This window comes from Desmodus rotundus, chromosome 2, assembly GCF_022682495.2.
Source record: "Desmodus rotundus isolate HL8 chromosome 2, HLdesRot8A.1, whole genome shotgun sequence".
NCBI lineage: Eukaryota > Metazoa > Chordata > Mammalia > Chiroptera > Phyllostomidae > Desmodus > Desmodus rotundus.
The window spans coordinates 151882977-151903328 of NC_071388.1; the positions used below are offsets into that span (position 1 = coordinate 151882977).

A 20352-nucleotide genomic window follows, 5' to 3' on the forward strand; every position below is an offset into this window, starting at 1 on the left:
AACGTTATTGCAGTTGTGAAGAAGAGAATTAGGGGCTGTTAAGTGGACTGGCTCAAATCCCCTGGCCAGACAGCAAGGGATTTAGACTGCCTCATTACCTCCTTACCTTCATTAGTAGCCTTCACTAAATTCTTAGCAGTCAAAAAAAAGGCCAAGAGTATGAAGCTGTATAACTCAGTTGTACTATCACTGATTGTACGCATTCACTGCTGAGGATGTGGTACCCCCACCCCCACTCTAAGCTCCAGAAGGGATGGTCAGAAAGGAGCTCATTACTAGGCTAGTCCATAGAAGAGCTCATAATGCTGTCATGTAGAATCAAAGAATCACAGGAGAGCACTATCTACTCAAAGGTCAGCCGTATCTCCCCCACCACATCTTCATTGCGTCAGCATGCCCATTTCCTAAGAGATCAAATCCTCGAATTCAGGAGGCTAAATGAAATTCACACACGAATTCAGCGTCTGCCTAAATACATGGATTTTTGACCACTGATATCTCAAAGTAATTTTTAAGTCACTTAAAGCTAAAAGCTAATAGGTATGACTTTATTTTCTGTTTTATAAACAAGTGTAAAACATAATAGTGCAGTCACATATTTGGCATTAACTCTTACTAGCCACAAAAACTATGGATCAATATTGGATTTTCCAAAGTTGTCTAAATAAGACAGAGTTTATCAAAACTTGCCAGTTGCTTTCAAGTGAACACAGCATGTTCGCAGAAATGAAATGTAATGCCTAAAAGACAGAAAATAGATCAGTACTGTGCAAAAGTAAACTTGTCAGGGCATCAATATGAACGTACAAGTTAATGGGGATATTAGAATTTCCTTACAATAGGGGGTATGCAGGGTAGAGCCAGAACACAACTGTAGTATATTTTCACTTGCAAGAAGCAGAGAATGTACTTAAACGCTATTTTTGTATCCTTCATGAAAGGCACTGCTTTTTAATGTGGAATATTTATATGTGAGCACAGTTTTAAATCATAGAACATCAGACTAAATTAAATTCTGGTTCATTTGCTCAGTTTTTAGCAACATGAAAAATAAGAAAAACAAGGAGTAATGGATCAAGCATCATAAAATTTCGCAAATATCTTGAAGTTCTCATTAGCGTTCTCTATGTTGTGTTTCAGAGAATTTAACATTGTAGATGAAATCAGTAAAAATTTCTGAAGAAAAAAAAACAATAACAGAAAGAACTTTCTTGGGGCTTCCCATTGCATTTATTTAAAATTTTAAAAAATGTACATCACTTTTTGAATACATAAAATGCCAGTGCTTTGCAACAGTTTTGTTACTGTATCTCTTGAACAAAAAAAAAAGGAAAAAAAGAAAAAGAAAAAAAACCAGGAAAAATACATTCAAAAAGCCAGGCTGTTCTGCTTATGCACGGGCAGTGGCTTTGGAAAGCTACAGCCTACATTGTCTGTTTAGAGGCATTGCCGAGCACCAGTCAGCTATCAAGAAAAGTTGCACATAAAAGCATTAAAGGATACAAAGAACAACTTGGCGAGGAGAGGAATAAGAAATTTAGAAAAATGCCGCACATGCTCTCGGGGTGGGAGGTAGAATCAGGGAGATGCAAGCAGGAAGACTGATGTATTTAGAAACTAGATTTACGGGAAAAGGTGGAAGGAAACAAAGCGACATGTTTGGCAAGATATCTTGTGTGTGTGTGTTTGTGTGTCCACTTCCGATTTTCTACTTCACTTTCCAAGAGAAATGTAACAAAACTGAGGTAGAAATGAATGTGGGAGTATTACAGCCCAGAAGATTTTAAAATGAGAAGCAAAATTGCACTGACAAGAGAGGAGTCAAAAAAGAGGAGAGGGGATGTAGACGTTCTTTGTGGGTATATATAAGTTGGTTGCCTTTTGTATTTATTTATTATTTGTTTGTTTGCTTGGGTTGCTGTCTTCTGCGTTCTATCAAACAGCATGGCAAGCCTATAAGCTAGATTAGTGGATAGAATGACACCATTCCCAGCAGTTTTGAGAGAGAACTTGCAAACCACCACCACCACCACCACCACCACCACCACCACCACCAATTATGCGGTACAATGCAGTCCCAGTTTCGGGGCACTGTGACTTTCAGAGTCCTAAACAGGTTTTGCGGCTGACTGTCCTAGACACTAACACGAACTGAAGAAGTAGCTTTCCATTAACCAGTGTACCTTTTGAGAACATTTTCACTTCACTACCAAGGAGCAATGTACGAAGAATTCTTGCAGTTATTGACACAAAGAAATGACTCTGCTCTGGTTAATTCTCCATAATTAGTAAAAGAAACAAAAAAAAAATCCTTCCATTTCTACTTTAAATTGTAAATATTCAGTTGTATCACACTTAATTATTTTTCTGGATACATTCAAAGTAATTTTCCTTGCTATTTTCCAATTGTTGAGGTAAACATACATTTTAATATAAAGTAACATTGAAGCCTATCCCATTACTCTCAGCAGTACATAGTGCTTTCAACACATTCCTTTGAGGTACTGTACAAATCACAATCGCTTTCCTGAGTTTTTGCAGACAAGAACATTAAAAGAAATGAACTGCAGAAATTAAGGTCCAGATTACCGTTACCCTGTTTTACCTGTTCTTAGCTTAATACTGCAGAACAGACAGGATTGAGGAATACTGTTGCTCTTAAAATGGCAAAAATCTGGTTTTCTGTCATAACACAACCGTTCATCTCTTTAGTCCAATAATGTTTGAAGTTAAAGCTCTTTATATTAGCACATGCCACCAATGTAATTGTGAGGCAAACAAAAAATAAAGCACCACTCCAGGCACTTGACAGCAACTAAATCTCGAGAACAGCAGAATGGAATCAACACACGAGGTTCATGTCCTTCTGAAGTCAACACACTGGCACCTTGCTCCTTGGTGAGTGTTGTCTAGCTTGAACCGAACTGAGCATCAACAGATGCTTTCTGTCATCTGGGGCTTTCAATCAGAAGCTCTCATTTGATGCATTTTTCCTCCAAATCTACCCTGACTCTAAAGATGCAACTCAATCATCGTCTTCCCCAGTACCCTTTGCGATTTAAACACTACTGGAAAGGGGCTCTATACCCTATGTAGCAGGTTTTATGTGCGTGTGCCAACATTCATTACACTTTTTTTTTAAAAGAAGTTATCACTGACTGCAACCAAACATTTTGTTCCATTCAACATACATATCAAGCTCTTTTTGAGATATGCTAGGCTGAATCTTGCAGAAAGCATTTTCAAAGTCTTGATATGTAATGGGCCTTAACTGGCCGGGCATAATGGCTGAGAGGTCTGTGGCGGGCATGGCATGGAGGGGCCCCACTGCTGCTTCCTGACACAAATGAGCCACGTCTAGTCCAGAAAAGCCTTCTGTGCGCTGGACGAGCAGTGCAAACTCCTTGTCATTGAGACAGTAATTGTGCTGTGAGAGCAGTTGTACTATTATCTGGTGCCTCGCTGTGCTGTCAGGAAGTGGGATTAAAAGTCGTTTCATGAAGTACCTCCGAAGAGACTCATCTATTTCTTCTGGTTTACTGGTGGCACAGATTACTACGATTTGGTCCTCAGCCGATGTTAGTACTGTGTCCAGCTGCATCAGAAACTCGGTTCTCATCCGACTGACTGGACTGTGTTCCTCACTCACTTGAGAGGAGAGAAGCATGTCAATGTCACTGACAAAAATCACCGAGGGCTGGCGACATCTGGCCACAAGGAAAGAGGCATGGATAATTTTCTCTGCTTCTCCTAGCCACTTGGCAACTAGGCCAGAACCAGCGATTTTGAAAAATGTGGCTCCCAGCTGACTAGCTATGCACCTGCCTAATAAGGTTTTGCCTGTTCCTCGAGGTCCAAATAAAAGGATGCTCCGTGGTAAGGCCGTCAGTCCACTGAATGCATCTGACCTCAGCAATGGCCATAAAACCTCTTCCTTAATGACAGCCTTCACTAGGTCAAGGCCAGCAATGTCATTCCAGTCCACCGGTGGTCCTTGGGTGACGATCTCATTGGTGACCAGGTCAATGAGGTGTGTGTCAGTGTTCTTCAGTTGCTCGTCCACAGAGTGGTTGGATGAGGTAGCTGCACGGAGCCCAGGGCCTTGCATTGGGTGAGAGAGGAGTTGCCTGTGCTCGTCCCCATGCTCACTCATTACTGGCGATGTGTACTTCCCAAAGGATTCACTGGATCTTGATCCCAGTGAATTTTTAGCAGTACTGTAGGAAGGAGGGGTCAGAGCCCTACTGGACTGGCTGCTGAATTTCCTTTGCTGTTCAGAGGACATTAGCTGCTTCGTTGGCTTAAATGCTAAGGATGATGTTTCAGCACTTCTGTCAAAGCCATTCCCCCGATTTGAGTTTGAAATGCTGTTGTCGGGCATTCTGTACATAGGACTCTGTGTAGATCTCTGTTGGCCATAGCTGTAATTTCCATAACTGGAGTCCATATCCCCTTGCCCTGCCATATAGAAAGCTTTTCTTTTGAGAGAGCTTGCCGAACTGTTTGTCAGGGCTGAGGGCGCGATAGGTGTCAGACCATGACCTTGGTAGGTGTAGCCAGGAACTGTGGTTGGGGGCAGAGGGGTAGGAGCAGGAATTCCTGAAGGCAGGTATGCTGAAGGAGGAGGAGGTGCCCCCCCAGGGCTGTACCCAGATCCCACAGCAGTCTGAGGAGGATAGCTAGCAGAGGGATAGCTATAACTGGAGAGGTTAGAAGTCCCATTGTAGCCTGGGACCAGGGCTGGTGGTGGAGGAGGTGGTGGTGGTGGCTGCAGGAGCCCAGAGCTATGCAGAGGAGATGGATGAGGCGAGGGAAGTGCAGGTGCTGGTTGGCTACTGTACGTAGAATGCAAATATGATCCGTTGTATCCTGGGGCATATTCCTGAGATGGGAGCCCTGCATGAAGACTAGGTACAGTGTGGCTTCCACAGGTACTACTTGAATAACTAGGTTCTGTCAGGTTGCTGGCCACCCCAGGAGAGCTCCCTATACTTGCAGAGACATCTGCTGGAGGGAGGGCTGAACTAACTCCAGCTTTGCTGGCAGTGATGACATCCGGAACACAGTTCATGGGATAAACAGCTTCTGAATTCAAGGAGGGCTGCCAGGGTTCGCTTTCATTTTTCCGACCATTCACTAGTCCTGATGGTGCATCTGAGTAGTTGCTGAGTACAGGTCGGTCCACAGGGCCTTCCAAAATGCCAGAATACTTCTCTGCATATTTTTTTAGTAGGTTGGATGCAGTCAGAGCAGATATGTCATCATTCGCCCAGGCATACTGATAGGTGCGCTGCAGATGACCTCTGTAGGCTTCAACCTTGTGGGCAGGAGACCGAGTGGTCGAGGTGATGTCAAAGTGCTGTTCTGGCCACTGGGCATGCTCTGGCGTCCACTGCATCTTCAAGCCTAAGGATTTGGGGAAAATAGTTAAATTACTTAGATACGCGTCAGAACTGTTCAACTCCCCTCTCCCCAACTTTTTTGGTTACCTATTATTTTCCACGAACAATGGGAACATTATAAAAAATTCCCCCAGTTTACAACACTGTCATAATCTATATTGTAATATGTATACTTTAAAATGGACTGAATTTCAGCCCATTTAAAAATAAACTGAATTCAAATGAAAACTTTGTAGAAATATTTTCCATTTGAAAGTCATAAGTAAATCTCTGTTAAGCCTATTAAGTCACTTCTACACACACAGAGAAACACACACATATATATATGTACACACACATTCCCATCAAAGCACAATTCAGTCATAGATCCCTACAATAAAATATGCATGTATTTTAACTATCTAGCAAATGATAGTATCAAAGTGCAAGATCTAGCTACTCTGTCTCTTCACATCACAGTTTCTGTTTTATATTTTAACCAATATAAAAATGAGACACAGCTGACAGATCACATCTAGGATACCTCTCTTATTTGGTACTGAACACCTAGTTAGCACAGTATAATGCTCCCTGCACAGAACAATATGACACAGACATAGCAGGTCATTCCATAATCCAACTCTCATCTAAAGTGGTCCACGACAGTTTCAAATCTGCTTCGTGGAGTGCAGCAAAGCAATCTCCCAGGCAGCGCTCCATCGCTTTCATCGCACAAAGCCTACAACTCGGTATGAATTACAACTCGCTCCTTTCTGCCTCTCAGTTCTGTTGTTGAGTCCCTGTAAAAAAAAAGCAAGCATCACTTGTCTGTCTGTCTTCTAGCTAGCATTCTCCCTCCTTCTCTTACAATCCTTCTCCCTGCTTACAGTCTCCAAAAGAGGAAAGAGAGAGAGAGAGAGAGAGAGAGAGAGAGAGAGAGAGAGAGAGAGAGAGAGAGAATGTGTGTGTGTGTATACACACACACACACACATACATTTGGAAAGAGAGAGGCAGAAAGGGAGAGAGGCATATATATATATGGAAAGAGACAGAGAGAGGAGAGGGAGAGAGAGGAAGGACAGAAACAGGTAAACAGGAAGATAATAATAGAGAAAGAGAGAATCTGGATTCTAATTCTACATTTCTGTGGGAAGCAGAGTGTGGCAGAAACTCAAATAGTACAACTAGATTATGAGATATTATGGGTAATTCTATCATCAGTTAGGTTACTAATTGAAGCAAGGTGACTATGCAGCCAACTATAAAACAAGAGTATTTTCTCACTTAAGAGAAAATACTAAGCAGTTAGAATCAGAGAATCATTTGAGTTTTACAGTTTAAAGAGACCTCAGAAATTACCTTCTTTCACAGATTAGAGAACTAGTACCCAAAGGGATTTATAATGTACGCTCGAGGACTCACACATAGGTAGTTACAGAAGAGCACTGAAACCCTGTTCTATTTCCCAGTGCTGGCTCATCCCATCCAATCCCCGCTTCCTGGGAACACTTCCTATTCTGGCACAGCTGTATTAAGCAGGCCCTCTTAATCTCCTTTGTATTACCCAAAGTGAATTTTGCAAACTGTCTTGTACCCTCTGGCAGAGATTCCTTGATAAGGAGGAGGCCTGGCCTAAATGAAGCATCTGTGGCATCAGCTCTCTTCTGTCTATTCTGACAGCTCCTACCCCCTTCTGCTTTCTTCCTCCAAACCCTTTAGCTCTTCATTGCCTGACTCTGGCTTCTGATATGGCCAGCTTTGACTTACAGAGCTAAACTGAACATAACACAGAGTTTGGTAACAGAATGGCATGTTGATTCCCTTCTGACTCCCTCTTCCTTGTTTGCAAAACCATTGCACCAGACACTGGAAGTTAATTAGCAGGATGATGCTGTGCTAATTGTGTTAATTTACAAGGTTTTAGTCAAAGAGAATCATGCCAGGGCTGGCACTGCTGTCATGCTTCAGACTTAATGATTAAAAAATACTGAAAACAGGGTAGGAAGGATTGCAGTAATTACACAATAAATGAATAAAGCAACAGGATTCATTTGCAAATATATTTTACTGCAGTTGTACTCATTTGCATTTGGATTTTTAAAAAGGAGCCACGTAGATATTCATTTGCAAATCACCATCTTAGTTAAATTAAGTCTGAAAGCTGCACTGTATAACTTAATCAAGCTTTACATTTTTTTTAGTGAAAATACTAAAAACCTTGCTTCTCTTGTACATGCAACAGATTCTTTCTTCGCTTTCCCTCCCTCCCCCTAAATCTTCATGTTTCTGTTTTCAAAGTCTGTCTTTTAAAAACAATCTCATCAAATTGCAAACAAAAAAAATTGTAAAATCTGGATGGAGTGCAGCTTGCATCATTTCACTCAGAGAAACTTGTGAGTTCGAGGAAGAACTAAAGTGATATTCACAATTGTTTCTGTTTTCTCAATCATTATTTTTTAAGGAGGAGGAAAACACACCGCAAAATGGGTGAAATGACCGAGACCACACTTTAAGGGGAAAAGATGCAAATTTAATGAAGCAGCATTTCAGGAATCATACTTTCATTAAATTCAACTGGAAATTATTAAGAGCAAATCACCAGGAACCAATCGCAAGTAATCAGTATCTAAATTCTTCCAGTGTCATGGGATTTACTTCAAGCCTCAAAAAAAAGAGAGAATATTAATGTGACTATAATATAGAACTGTCTAAAAGACCTACAAATTCATTAGTCCTGTAAATTATTTCCAGGGAATTTCTATTAGGGTTTTTTCCTTAAAAGATTATCAAAATACAGAGTTGAGAAAATAAGAACACAACATGTTAGGAGTAAGAACTGACTAGATTGATGCAGAAGAAATATTTAAATAAATGTCTTAAGATTTCAGATAACAATTTAGGATTCACAGGCAATGGGATTTACCATAAATGCAACACAGCAAAACACCACCCAACACAATACACTCGTTAAAGGGCTTCGCTTCCTTTCAGTGAGCTGAGCTAAGCCATAGTTGGCATGACTTAACACACACATAAATAACAAAAATTATTTTTTAAAATGCCCATTAAAAAAAACAAACTGCTTTAGATTTAGAATAATATGTTTTTTTAAATAGGCAACCTTCCACCTGTATTGGCTCATTTTTTTTCCTATAAATTAATCATTTATAAAAATATGCAAAAAGTGATCTTGGTAAGTTATAAGCACTATAAGAGACAGAATATAAAGTTTAAGTGAAGTAGTTTGGTTATTTTCACTGGGTATTTCTGCACAGTTTAACTCCAGCAAAGCTAATTACATTTTATAAGATTTGTTTCATCAGAAATTAAGCAAAGATTCTAGCGATCAAAATTATATATTTGGAATAATTACGGGAAACACTATTGCCTTTTGATTCTCATGCTATTTTTGGATGCATTTACCAAGATAATTAAACGTTTATTTATTGATGCATACTAAATAACAAAGACCTTATCATGGCTGCAAAAGGCAAGATTGAGCTTTGATTAAATAAACTTAAAGGAACAGAATTATTCGCATCCCCTGAAACACAAGTACTTAGCCAGTGCTTTGAAATCATTAATATTATTTTAAAATGTAAGTCAGTAGGTTCCCATGAGCTAGTTCTTCCTATCAGCAGGAGCTGAAGAAGCCAGTGTTCAGGAGACTTTCCTGGGCTTGGGATCCCCAAGAGCTTTTTCATCAGTTTCCTGAATTTTAATACTAATTGAAAGTAGAACCAAACTTGTTTTCGTTGTTGCTGTTACTGTTCTGTTTATTGGTGATGATATTTCTGATGTTAAATGGATGAAACACAGACAGTCAAATGTTCTCGGAACAAAAAAGCAGGCTCCCTTTGATTGCATCTCCGTTATCGGAGAGTAAGCAGCAGCAGAAGCATGCCACTTAACTTGGCACCCAAATAATAAGATGGGTTTTAAAAACAGCTTTCATATGCTTTGTCTTTGGAGCAGGAGGAGAAAAACCCCAGAAACAATACTATCTTAAACATTATTAGAAATGTGACTCCAGAAAAGTAACTCCCACTGCTGTTTAGAAGTAGCTTAAATAGGCACAATAAGAATTCAGAAAACAGTGAAAAGTTAGGAAAATAGTCCTTAAAGATAATTAAAGAATTGCTCCAATCTATCAATTTTGATTTTTGATAGGATAAGAAAATTCTTAATACAGCTGGAGAATTTTACACTGCAATGTGTTTTTAAAAATGTGTTATTTTAATGGAAAACTGCCTTTCAGATACTTTTAAATGTTATACAAGAACGACAGATTCAACAGTCAAAATCTGATTTTGTTGTTATAGGATTGATGTATGTATAAATGAACAGGTCTATGTTATTCCCCATAAAACTGGACAGTTTGGATAAGCTTTTCCATTGTTACGACCATTTCATAACTTAGGTTTAATTACTGAACAGTTGCGGCCTCATCGCCTTACTGGCTCCATTATGTTCTTTCACCACGTGAAACGAAACTGTGGCAGCCTTCAAAGTTCTGTCCCAGCTTCAAGATCATCAAGCAACTCTTGTATAGGAAAGCGAAGAACGTAAAAACAACTTTCTGAATGGGAGGAAATTGGGAATAAAAGACCAAGCCTTCTAGAATCTATTTTTAGCACACATTCCTGGAAATATTAATCTAAGGCACTGCTCAGTACTCCGCCCCCCACCTCTAACATGCATGTGCTACTCAGCAGTTCATCAGGTCTAAAAGAGCTGCTCTCTTTTACAAGGCTCCCACACGGCCCTTCTGGCGGCTGGGGCTCTGCCTGCCTTCCTCGGGTTCCCCACACTTCCTAAGGGCAGGGACCCGAGGCAAACACCCGCAGGCCCGGTGGCCTCTCCGGGATAGCTGCCCAGCGCTCTCACGGGCCGCAGGACACACCCCACGGGTCACACTCCTGTGGACTACTGCATCTCTGAAACTTTCATTATTGTTTTTTCAATATATAGTAAAAAATCCAGTACCCTATTTGCCAAGGTCTCTCTCTAGAAAGCAATCACTATGAGGGCGACTACAACAACTTACTTACAGTTTCCAGCCCCCTCATCCTAATAATGCAGCAGATTCACCGTCTCCTAGGTAGACTATGGCAGAACACACAGAGCTTTCAAAATGCCATTGGCTAAAAATACAGGTTTAGGCAGTGCTGCGCCTTCTGAGGGCCTGTAAATTCCTGGTACTGAAAACTGGCAGGAGACCCCTTCCCATCGTTCCTCCAGGGGAGCGACGAGCTGACGAAGGGGCTGAGCAGGCCGCACGAACACACAGCGCAGGGTGCAACCACGTGCTGTGGGACTGCGCGCCTGAAACCTGTGTGCTCGTGTTCACCGGTGTCACCCCAGTGCATTCAAAGAGGAGGAAAAACATTCACATTCTAACTTCTCTAAACCTTGACTCTTTGATTTTAAAGATTAAGGGAACTTTAAAGTGACCGAGTCCCCAGTCCAGACAGCTCAGTCACCGTTTGGTACGTTACTTGCTACTGTGTCCTGTGCGGTTCAATACTATTTTGTCTAACACGGTATTGTTTGGGGGCCTTGCTAGACTGTTGGGATAGAAAAAACTGGAGAGAACATAAGAAGGTTCTAGAATTTTGTTTGCAGAGTGACTATCCCAATCTTGAGAACCAGACCACTGGCTTTGCTTTTCCCATCACTTATTTGTTATAGTCTTGTGAAGTCAAGCACATAATACCTAGTTTTTCAGCTATTGAATGTGGACGATAATGGTATAATATGTTGCTGGATCATTAAAATTACCTAAGCAAATCATTATTTGTGAAAATATTTTGCAACTGTGAACTGCTATACAAATATTTTTTGTTAAATGTTTATTTTGGGAAAAAAAAAAAAAAAAGCCAGAGGTGCATTAGAAGCAAAACTGACTAGACAGAAAAAAAGTAAAATCACACTTAGAATTTATAAATCACTTTTCTTCAACATCAGGACAGGTACTGAAAAGGAGATTTTCCAGTGGGAATGTTGGTTATAAGAAAGGTATAGAAATTCTTTAATACTCAGCAAAACAAAGAGCAGGACCTCCTTAATCAAAAAGGTGTCAAAAATTTTTCATAGTATTTTATTTATTTTTAATGTTTTTTGACTCAATGTTGTAGAGACCACAACTAAGAAACAAAGTACTTAGAGGTTTGAAACCAGTTAAGAATGATCGCAAAGCTCACAGTCTCAAAATAAGATATTCTAATTATATAGCAAGGCTGTCAAATGATTTTTCTCTTTAAATCACACTTTCACACCTCAAGACTTCAAATTATAATACATTTTGCAGCAAATTACTCTCTCTCCCCATTCCACCTTATTTGCATAAAGCAATCCTTTTTAACAATCATGAAGGCATTTCTGGCTAAATGGTCCTTAGTAAATATAGTTCAAATACCTCACCCTCTAACAGAAAAATTGCCACCTGACAGCCTGAGGGCAGCGTGCAGCCTGTTTTGTTTGGCCAGCACAGGGTTTTAAAATCAGTCAACTTTATATAAAAAAATCTGTATTCCCATATTTCCTATTTTCAAGACAAGTTGAATGATCTTGACCTCATTCTTGCCAGGCAACAGTTGGCTGCACCGAGGACCATCTGCCCCCTTTGGACACGGCATGCCCTCCGGTTTGTCACGTGCCCCCCTCCATTACAACCTCAGGTATTTTTACGGCATTTACTGGGCACACAAGCAATTGAATTTATGGCTTCACTGTGGAGCTTCACGCTCCAGTTTTATCACTTAACTATATTTTCCTGAAAACTAGCTAGTGCTCTAAATCTTAAAAAAAAAAAAAAGTAGTCTTTAGAAGAAATTTCTTCCAAATACTATTTGTTATATTCATTTGTGTCCTCTTAATCAGGGCACAGATAAAACAATTGCTATTTTTCTTGTTCTTTCAGGGTCATCAGTATAACAGAGTAGAATGATGAATAATCATTAAAAAACCCCTGATTTCCAGATTGCTGTCATTTCAGTATCTTCCCCTTGTTGTGCTTTGTCAGATACTTTTTCTAGTTATTTTCTTTATGTCGATCCATGCCGTCCCTAATATGCTCCTTTGACTCTGCCACAGATTCTGATACCAGAAACCAAAGCTTCGTTTGACAGTAAAGCATCTCCCATTAGGCAGTTATGAGCTTCAGAACAACTGTTGTGGACTGTTTAGGTTTCTCCAAAGTTACACTCCTTATTTCTCACAGAAAGCTGCTGGGTTGATGGTGTCTGGATGAGCAGCTGATCTTTGGGCTTAGGTGAGGCCTGTATGCAGTGCTACAGGGCACCATGACTTGGGCTGGAATGGTACATACCCTCTCCTTCAGTTGAGTTGGTGGGTAGCTTAGGATCTGAATTAGTGTCTGTGAAAGGCATTACATTTTACTCACAAGAACAAAATACTCACTCATCAAAATGCGACCAAATATAAAAATGACTATTTTGCCAATATTTCATGCTGAGGGTGAAACCTGGCGTGCATGCATCTGACGGGTCATCGTTGTTAACGTGCAGGACACACAAAGGGGACGGCTTGTGTGTATGAGGCTGCACACATCAGCACTTAGGCAAAACAATTACACCGGTGAACGAAATATCACTTTTAGTCCTTGAACTTATACTCAATATATGATCGGGATAGACTGTCTACCACTTAAAGCAGCCTAGGAAATCACAACCTTAATTCAAATAAATACCTGTTTTTCTGGAGGATGTCTGAAAATTTTCATTAGTGAACATTTAATCACTCTCATATAAAATCCTTATATTTTAAAATTATAATTTAGATTCATGTTGGTTTCTTTGGGAAGAGGGTAGATTTTTACAAAAGTTTATAGGTAAATATTTTTTAATAATAATCTGTATATCCTAACATAATTCAAAATAATACACAACTATGCATATACATGCAACTTAAAATATACAATTGATTCATACTCAGAGTGTTAGTATTTACTGTTAAGTATCATCAACTAATGCAAGGGAAAAGGTTTGAGAGTTAGTAGGTGAGAAGACTGATACTCCCACATTAAGTCAAATGCTATTTTGTTTAATCTACTGATGAGAATGATTTTAAATAACGTAATCAGTTTGAACAGTGCTTTGTAGTTAACCTTTAAAGTTGTTACTTTATGGCCTTTCATTTCTCATGCCTGTCTTTTCGTTTTCCATATATGTTTTCGATCCATTTAGGTCATCTACCCTTTCTCCCAATTCCTTTTGTCATACAAAGATCATCAGGACATGCCACATATGTCCATAGGGACTGCCATCGCTAATAAATATGTATGCTCTGTGTCACAACAGAGCGTCCCCTTGTTCTGCAGTATCAGCCCTCTTGTGTGTGTAAACACAGGTGAGCAGTAGCGTGGAGGGGTAAGCAGGGCTAACGCAACCTGAAAGCCCCACGCTAGATTCACAGTATCTGACCACAGTGATTGATCCAGAAGGAGAAATCCAAATGCCAAAAGTATCGCACATTTTCTATGTGTTTTGAATTTTTATTTTTAAAAGGGACTCTGCTGAGGTAACATTTACCACCATCCTAAAATTTGAGGTTATTTGGGTTGATTCTCAAGATATGGTTGTGCCATATAAAAATAAATTTGCACTTTTAATTAACACAACCCAGGGATGGTACGAACCTTGAATTATGACATATCTGGTGAATTTCCTTGTTCACTATATTAAAATGTTATGTTAATCATTGTGTGCACATAGAGCTATTTGAAAATAGGTAGTTGTGTATATTTTATTTCAAGTATATAAATGCAAAGCTCAATTTAGTTATATTTAAACTGAACTATATTCATATTTTCCCAACACATCATGCCGACACGGGTCAATAAATAAATTCAGAATCTCCCAAACCCCATGACCTTGTGTAAGATGAAATTTGCATTCATCCTTTTTCCTGTGCTCCTCTAAAACATTACACACAAAAAAGATACAGTTTACATAACTCAAAATAGATAATTAAGGATGCTTATTTAAGATTGAGGACTCCCTCATATAAGTTAGACAAAGGAGTAAGAATTTTATTTACAAATGAGTATATAATTCTTCAACCATTTCCCTTAAAAACTCTTCGCTTAAGGTGACTCTGAAGTGTGCAAAGCCCCAACAAAATTTGTTTAGGTTATTTATGCATTTTTCTCTTTTTGGTAATCTGTGCATTAATTTTTAATGCAATAGGAAAATAGTGTCTTGGACTTTGATAAAAAATATTCTACAGTCAGGGCTGGGTGACATAGTGCATTAATTCAGTGTCCTTCACTCCAGGGACCTGTGTATAATTTAGTCCAGCCTGAAGAAAATAACTTTGATCTGAAGGCAGTGGAAAAAGCTACATATGAAATGAGTTTTGGTAGGTGTAGTGTTGTTTCTTCCATATAAGATGACGTATGAAGACAAACTGCTTTGGAATGCGATCGGCATGGCCCAGGATTACAAGTGAAGAGTTCTTAGTACCAGCAGTAGTTTCCTCACCTCCCCATTCTCTTCCCACCTGGCCCCATTCTAAGGTCTGGTGAAATAAACCTCAGCGTCACCTATAATTGGGATGCTCTAATTTCCAGATAAACAGAGCGTTGTTAAAGTGCAGTGTGAATGACAGTCCAGTCATTAGCGCATGGGTGCTTCCATTTGTAAAAACAAAGAATGCTGCATAATGAGACAGAAGCAGAAGAGGAGGGTATCAGCACCCTCAAAAAAAAGTGGCATTTCCTATCCTGGAGGGAGTGCCCAGCAACCTAATTCTTGGGGAAATGCTAACAATAGAAGAGACCACAAGAAATTGTTTTTTCAAAAATCCATTTTGATTACCTTCTCTATGACAATATTTTACTGCACAACATACTATTATAACAGAAAATGTCATCACATTAAACAATAAATGTGTACTCTTTGGCAGATTTGAATAAAATGGTTGATCCAGTTGCATTAAGTTCCTGAAATACAGATTCCTCCTTTCTCTTGTAATTCTACAATTAGTTTCAATTGTCTGTTGTGAATAAACATGGCTTACTTTGTCTCTAACGTAGCAGTTAAAAATAAAGTGGCTCTCAATACTGCCAGTAGAATTAAAGGCTATATGGATGTTACATTTATATTATCTAAACTATTCTACAGTTTTTTACTTACTGATGAACTGTTTTTATTAGCCTCCTTAGTTATGGGTAAGCTCTGAATAGTTTTCATAATAGTTTTCTTAATAGTTTTAGGGAAAAGGGAGATTTTACCAGTCACGTTTTTTAAGTTAACAGGTAACTCTGAAGAGGTTTAATTCTAAAGTTTCTAGTTTCAGTTGCTTACATTAAAAGAGTAAACAAGCCATACCTCCCTGCTACTTCTTCGAATTGTGTGCACCCGATTTACACAAAGTCCCTAAATTAGAAGAAAACCCGACCCCTGTGGGTAATACATGGAGGCTACATGTAAAATCATATCTAGGTGCCTGTATGTGGGTAAGTGTTATGTTTGTAAAGCAGAAAGGATATAGAAAAAGTGGGGGGAAATGACAGAGAGAAGGAAAAGAACTTTTCTAAACTGATTTTATTCTAAACTTATGTGTTTTACTAGTACTGTATTACTAATAATCTCAAAAATTCAAAGCACATCCTAAGCTATTTAACTAGCATGTACACATCACACTTTTTATGAAAAGTAAGCATTACTTAAGGTTTTCTGTCATTGTATTTTTATTTGTAGCTTGAACCAAGTTATATACCTCAACAAGTTCCCATACTTACAAAACCCACAAAGCCTTACCGATGGCCTCAAACACACTGCACACTCATTTCCTTCACGGGATACTCATTTTTAAGGAGGTCTTTATATGCATATTTTTCTCCAAAAAGAAACCTAATAACAATTTTTATTAAGTACTGAAACACTTTTGTTTCAATTGCACACAAAAAGAAAAACATATTAAAATCATTTGAGACAAAATGTTTAAAAAATCCTTAGAAAGCAAATTACGTAATGCTACTTAGGAAAGCACCCCCATTATTAATTTAGGATTGTTTTGTTTTCTATACAAACGATATTTTTAAAGCAGAATAGAGAGTTCATAAACTTAATGAAGAAAGTGCATTCTTAATGGCATACCTGGCACTGGTCTCCTTTTTAAGCAAATCTTTTGAAACCATCTGAATGCCTACAAGAGCATGTGTTTCTATTTGAGTTTCAGCCTTATAGCCATTATACACGATCACTTACAGCTAACTTACAAAGTAACAGGTGAGGATGCTTCATTGTACCCTCCTTTTCTACAAGTGCTTCTACATCCAGCCATTGTTTTCATATATTACCTTAGAAATTATTTTATCCAGTTCAGTGTCAAATGATATTACACTTTTAAAAGAATCTATTCAGAAAATGTAGCATAAAATAGTGGATTGCATCCCTCACCATAGCTCCCAGAGGCATTAAAATGTTACCAGAGTGCCTGAATGACAGCAATGACAGCTTCATCACTTAAAGGCTTTTTACATTAACAATTTTTTTCTTTCGGTATGAGCAGTAATATTCAGGCATGATTTAATAGGAGGTGAGCTGTTAACGGTGGCTAAATAACATACTTTGTAAAATATCAAGTTTAGCATCTCACAAACATTCCTTTATACTTTCTGAAATATTAGGGCACATTTATAAAGCTTGGTTTCTTTTTTCCCCCTCCCAATATGTGTATTTAAAAAAGTCACTCTGATAATTAGCATGCACAGTCCAACAGCTTCCTGTATTGTTATAATTTTAAGTAGAAGATCCATGGATAAAACATAATTGAAAGGTGAGCCTATTAATCTGGAGAATAACCTCCACAAACCAAATAGGAATGAATCATTTTTTTAAGTCTCCAATTCATTTATAGCTTTATATTGCTAAGGGGGAAAAAAGGAGAGAAACGAAAGGTGACCTTATTTAGACATATTAGTCAAGGCAGCCTTTGCTGTTTTTGAGCGAATGTGATTGTGACTCCACTCTGTCCAGCCAGGTTTCCAGTGTGTGAATTGGATGAGGACTTGTACAATTCTCTCTTCATTAGTGAACTGTGGAAAGGAAATATAGAGGTGGATTTTTATTTTTTAAACTGTGCAGTGTCTTGTAGCTGCATTCTGAAGCATCAAGGAAAAAAATTATTTTTTTTTGCTAGACAAGCTGTCGTAATTGAAATGAAGTCTAATCAGACTCATTACTGTTTTCAGCAATTTGCACCACCAAAGATGCTTATTAGGTAACTGTGTTTAATAAACCACTCTTTAGAAAAATACCAGTAATGAGCTCTTAACAGCCAATCTTTAGTATGAATGTAATGTGGAAAGTATTCCTAGCACTGAATAGATTTTCACATTTAGTACTGTCATAATTAAGCTCCACAAATTGGCTGCTGTGATGTTAGATTTATTGCAATAATCTTATTTTTTCTATTTTAAATATACTTGGAAATATAATCATCTATTAGAGTTGGATTATATTCATTGCACAGCAAATTTTAGGCTTGTGTCAAGCTGGTCAAAAGGGTTTTCAACAGAGAATTTATTAACAAATGATAAGTAAAGATTTTATAGCCAATAATTGATGCCAGCTCTCAAGTCTTTCCTCATCAGCATCTTCCACCTCAAAAAAGTCTTTCTGTCATTTCATTATATATGAAAACTTACCCAAGATAAAAATATATCATGATCATTAAAAGGAAAAATTGCATTTCTACCACTAAGTTAAAGCATGGAAAAAGCATGGATACTCTGAAGGGAATATTTGAAGAAATCGGCCTTTCATAATAGCAGCTATAAATTACACTAGACATTCTTCTTAAAAATATGAATTTTTAAGAACTATTTTCCTTCCCAATTCTTTTTTTTTGGTAGCACTATTTACTAAGATCTTAACATTAGAGGACACTATAGCAAATACATATTATTGATGTGCACTAAAGGTGATTATGAGTGTTAGCTAGGCTTCTTATTGATAAGGAAAACTAGTCACACACCTCTAAGGACAGGAGCTATTTCCATACAAGGTGATGCATGTGCTACAATAAGTATACATCTATCGAGTCTGTATGATTACTCCATGAATACAGTACCACTGGAGGCATTTCTCTCCATATATAATAATTACATAGCAGGGATTGGAAATATTTGGGGGAACCTCTAAATAAGACTTACAGGAAGCTCCTGAGGTTACAGCCATGCAATGTCTCATAAAAGAAGATGAGACATCCCACCTCAGAGCAACCCAAAAGACGAAACAATGGGCTTCGAGATGAGATTCTGGACATTCTGAAGCAAGTCCATAAAGATAATCAAGAAATGAAAAAGAACAGAAATAACAGGAGAACAAGAGTTTATATTTGTTTTCATAAAAAATGTTAAGAAAAATCCTGTTACTTAATGATTCCTCTCCCAATACACTCATATTTTTAACCTCAAGCTTCATGATATCTAATTGGAGCCAATTAGACTCCATACCTGCTTTCAGCTTTCTGAGTCAATAGAGTTATGAGAAGTGAGACTGTCAAATTAATGGCTTGTTTCATCTGATTTTGTGAAATACACTTTTTTTTTTCATTACAAGGTAGAGAAGAAACCAAACCCATTCCTTTGTGAATTCATATAGCTCTCACACCAAAATACCTTCTTATTTCTTTAAATCTTCACTGAGTGAATACTCAGAATCACAGAAGAAAATTCCAGTGTGTAAAACTACTGGAAAACTAAATCCTGCATCTTTAAATGACTCATAGATAAAAAAACAAAACCTAAGGTAGAGTCCCTCTTAGTGCCTTTAGAATGTCATGTAATAATGTTGAATAGCTTCAATAATGAATCATATAATTTATTAATGTTTTACAAAAGAGAATGAATGTTTTGCACAGCTTTACTACAAGAGGCTCTGATTATTTTATTACAAGAGACTCTGATATTCCAAATACAGTAATAAAGACAATAATAATAATGATAATCAAAATCATTCTTGGTGAGCTTTAAAAATAACTTCCTATAAGATAAACCTATAGTTTTACTTATAAATTTTATTTAGAAATTGAGTATTGAGTTGATAGAAATTAAGGCTAAGATGACTTCTGCCAATGTTCTGTAACTTATGAGTAGATCTAAGTAAAATATCTGTCCACGTGAGGAAACACGAGCTAGGGAACAAGGATATATGCATAGATAAGATTCTAGTGCAGAGAATTAGCACACACATACTTACTATGGAAATATAAAATATGGTTAATGGGGCACAATAAAATGGTAGGGTAATGAGAGACCTGTATATATCACGTGAGACTTTTGGGAGAAAGTGGGTTTTAACTTTAGCTTTGGCCATACCATTTAGACATCAATCTAAAGATGCAAAGAAGTCATATATAGCTTGTAAATTTTGGTAAAGAATTAGGGCTCATTAATACTCAAAACTTTCAAAGACCCACAATACCTAGTGACAGCCTTACCATTCTTAGACCCCTAGTTTACTTTATCATGTGCCATATTCCTGAACTTAAAGAACCTTAAAGTAAATATTCTCCCACATAACAAGCAAGCAAGCAAACAAACAAAAATAAAAATTGAAAAAAAATTCAGTTTCTTGTACTTGGGTCTTAAAATTCTTTCAGGCTTACTTCAACACACCCTGTCCCTATTCCCTCAACCTCCTTTTCATTCTGTCATGTGGGCCAGTGAGTTATTTTTTTCTCTTCTCCTTCCCTCCTTTCTTCCTGCTCTCAAGTAGTTTGTCATTTATGAGAAAAAAAGGTTACAGATGAAATATGTATTTGTCTCAAAACTAGAATCTTAAAAAACTTTCCTCGAACCTCTGAATTTTAATAACTTTTGTTGTCACTAGAAAAAACAAGGACGACCAGTTGGCTAAACCGTTAAAAGTATGATAGTGACATTCATGCGCTGGTAACATCTGAGTGCCTACTTGGTGAGCTTACAAAACATCTCAG

General features: G+C 38.0%; 1 protein-coding gene across 3 annotated transcripts in view; it reads right to left on the reverse strand.

The window, feature by feature from the left end:
• Positions 1-1211: 1211 nt before the first annotated feature.
• Positions 1212-20352, reverse strand: part of FIGN (fidgetin, microtubule severing factor) — a 118584-nt gene continuing 99443 nt past the window's right edge. For all 3 annotated transcript variants that reach the window (XM_024579858.4, XM_024579857.4, XM_045187489.2), the window contains one exon: positions 1212-5406. In XM_024579858.4, coding sequence (XP_024435626.2) covers positions 3152-5398 — 2247 coding nt within the window. In that variant the 5' untranslated portion in view covers positions 5399-5406 and the 3' untranslated portion in view covers positions 1212-3151. The remainder of the gene's footprint in view (positions 5407-20352) is intronic.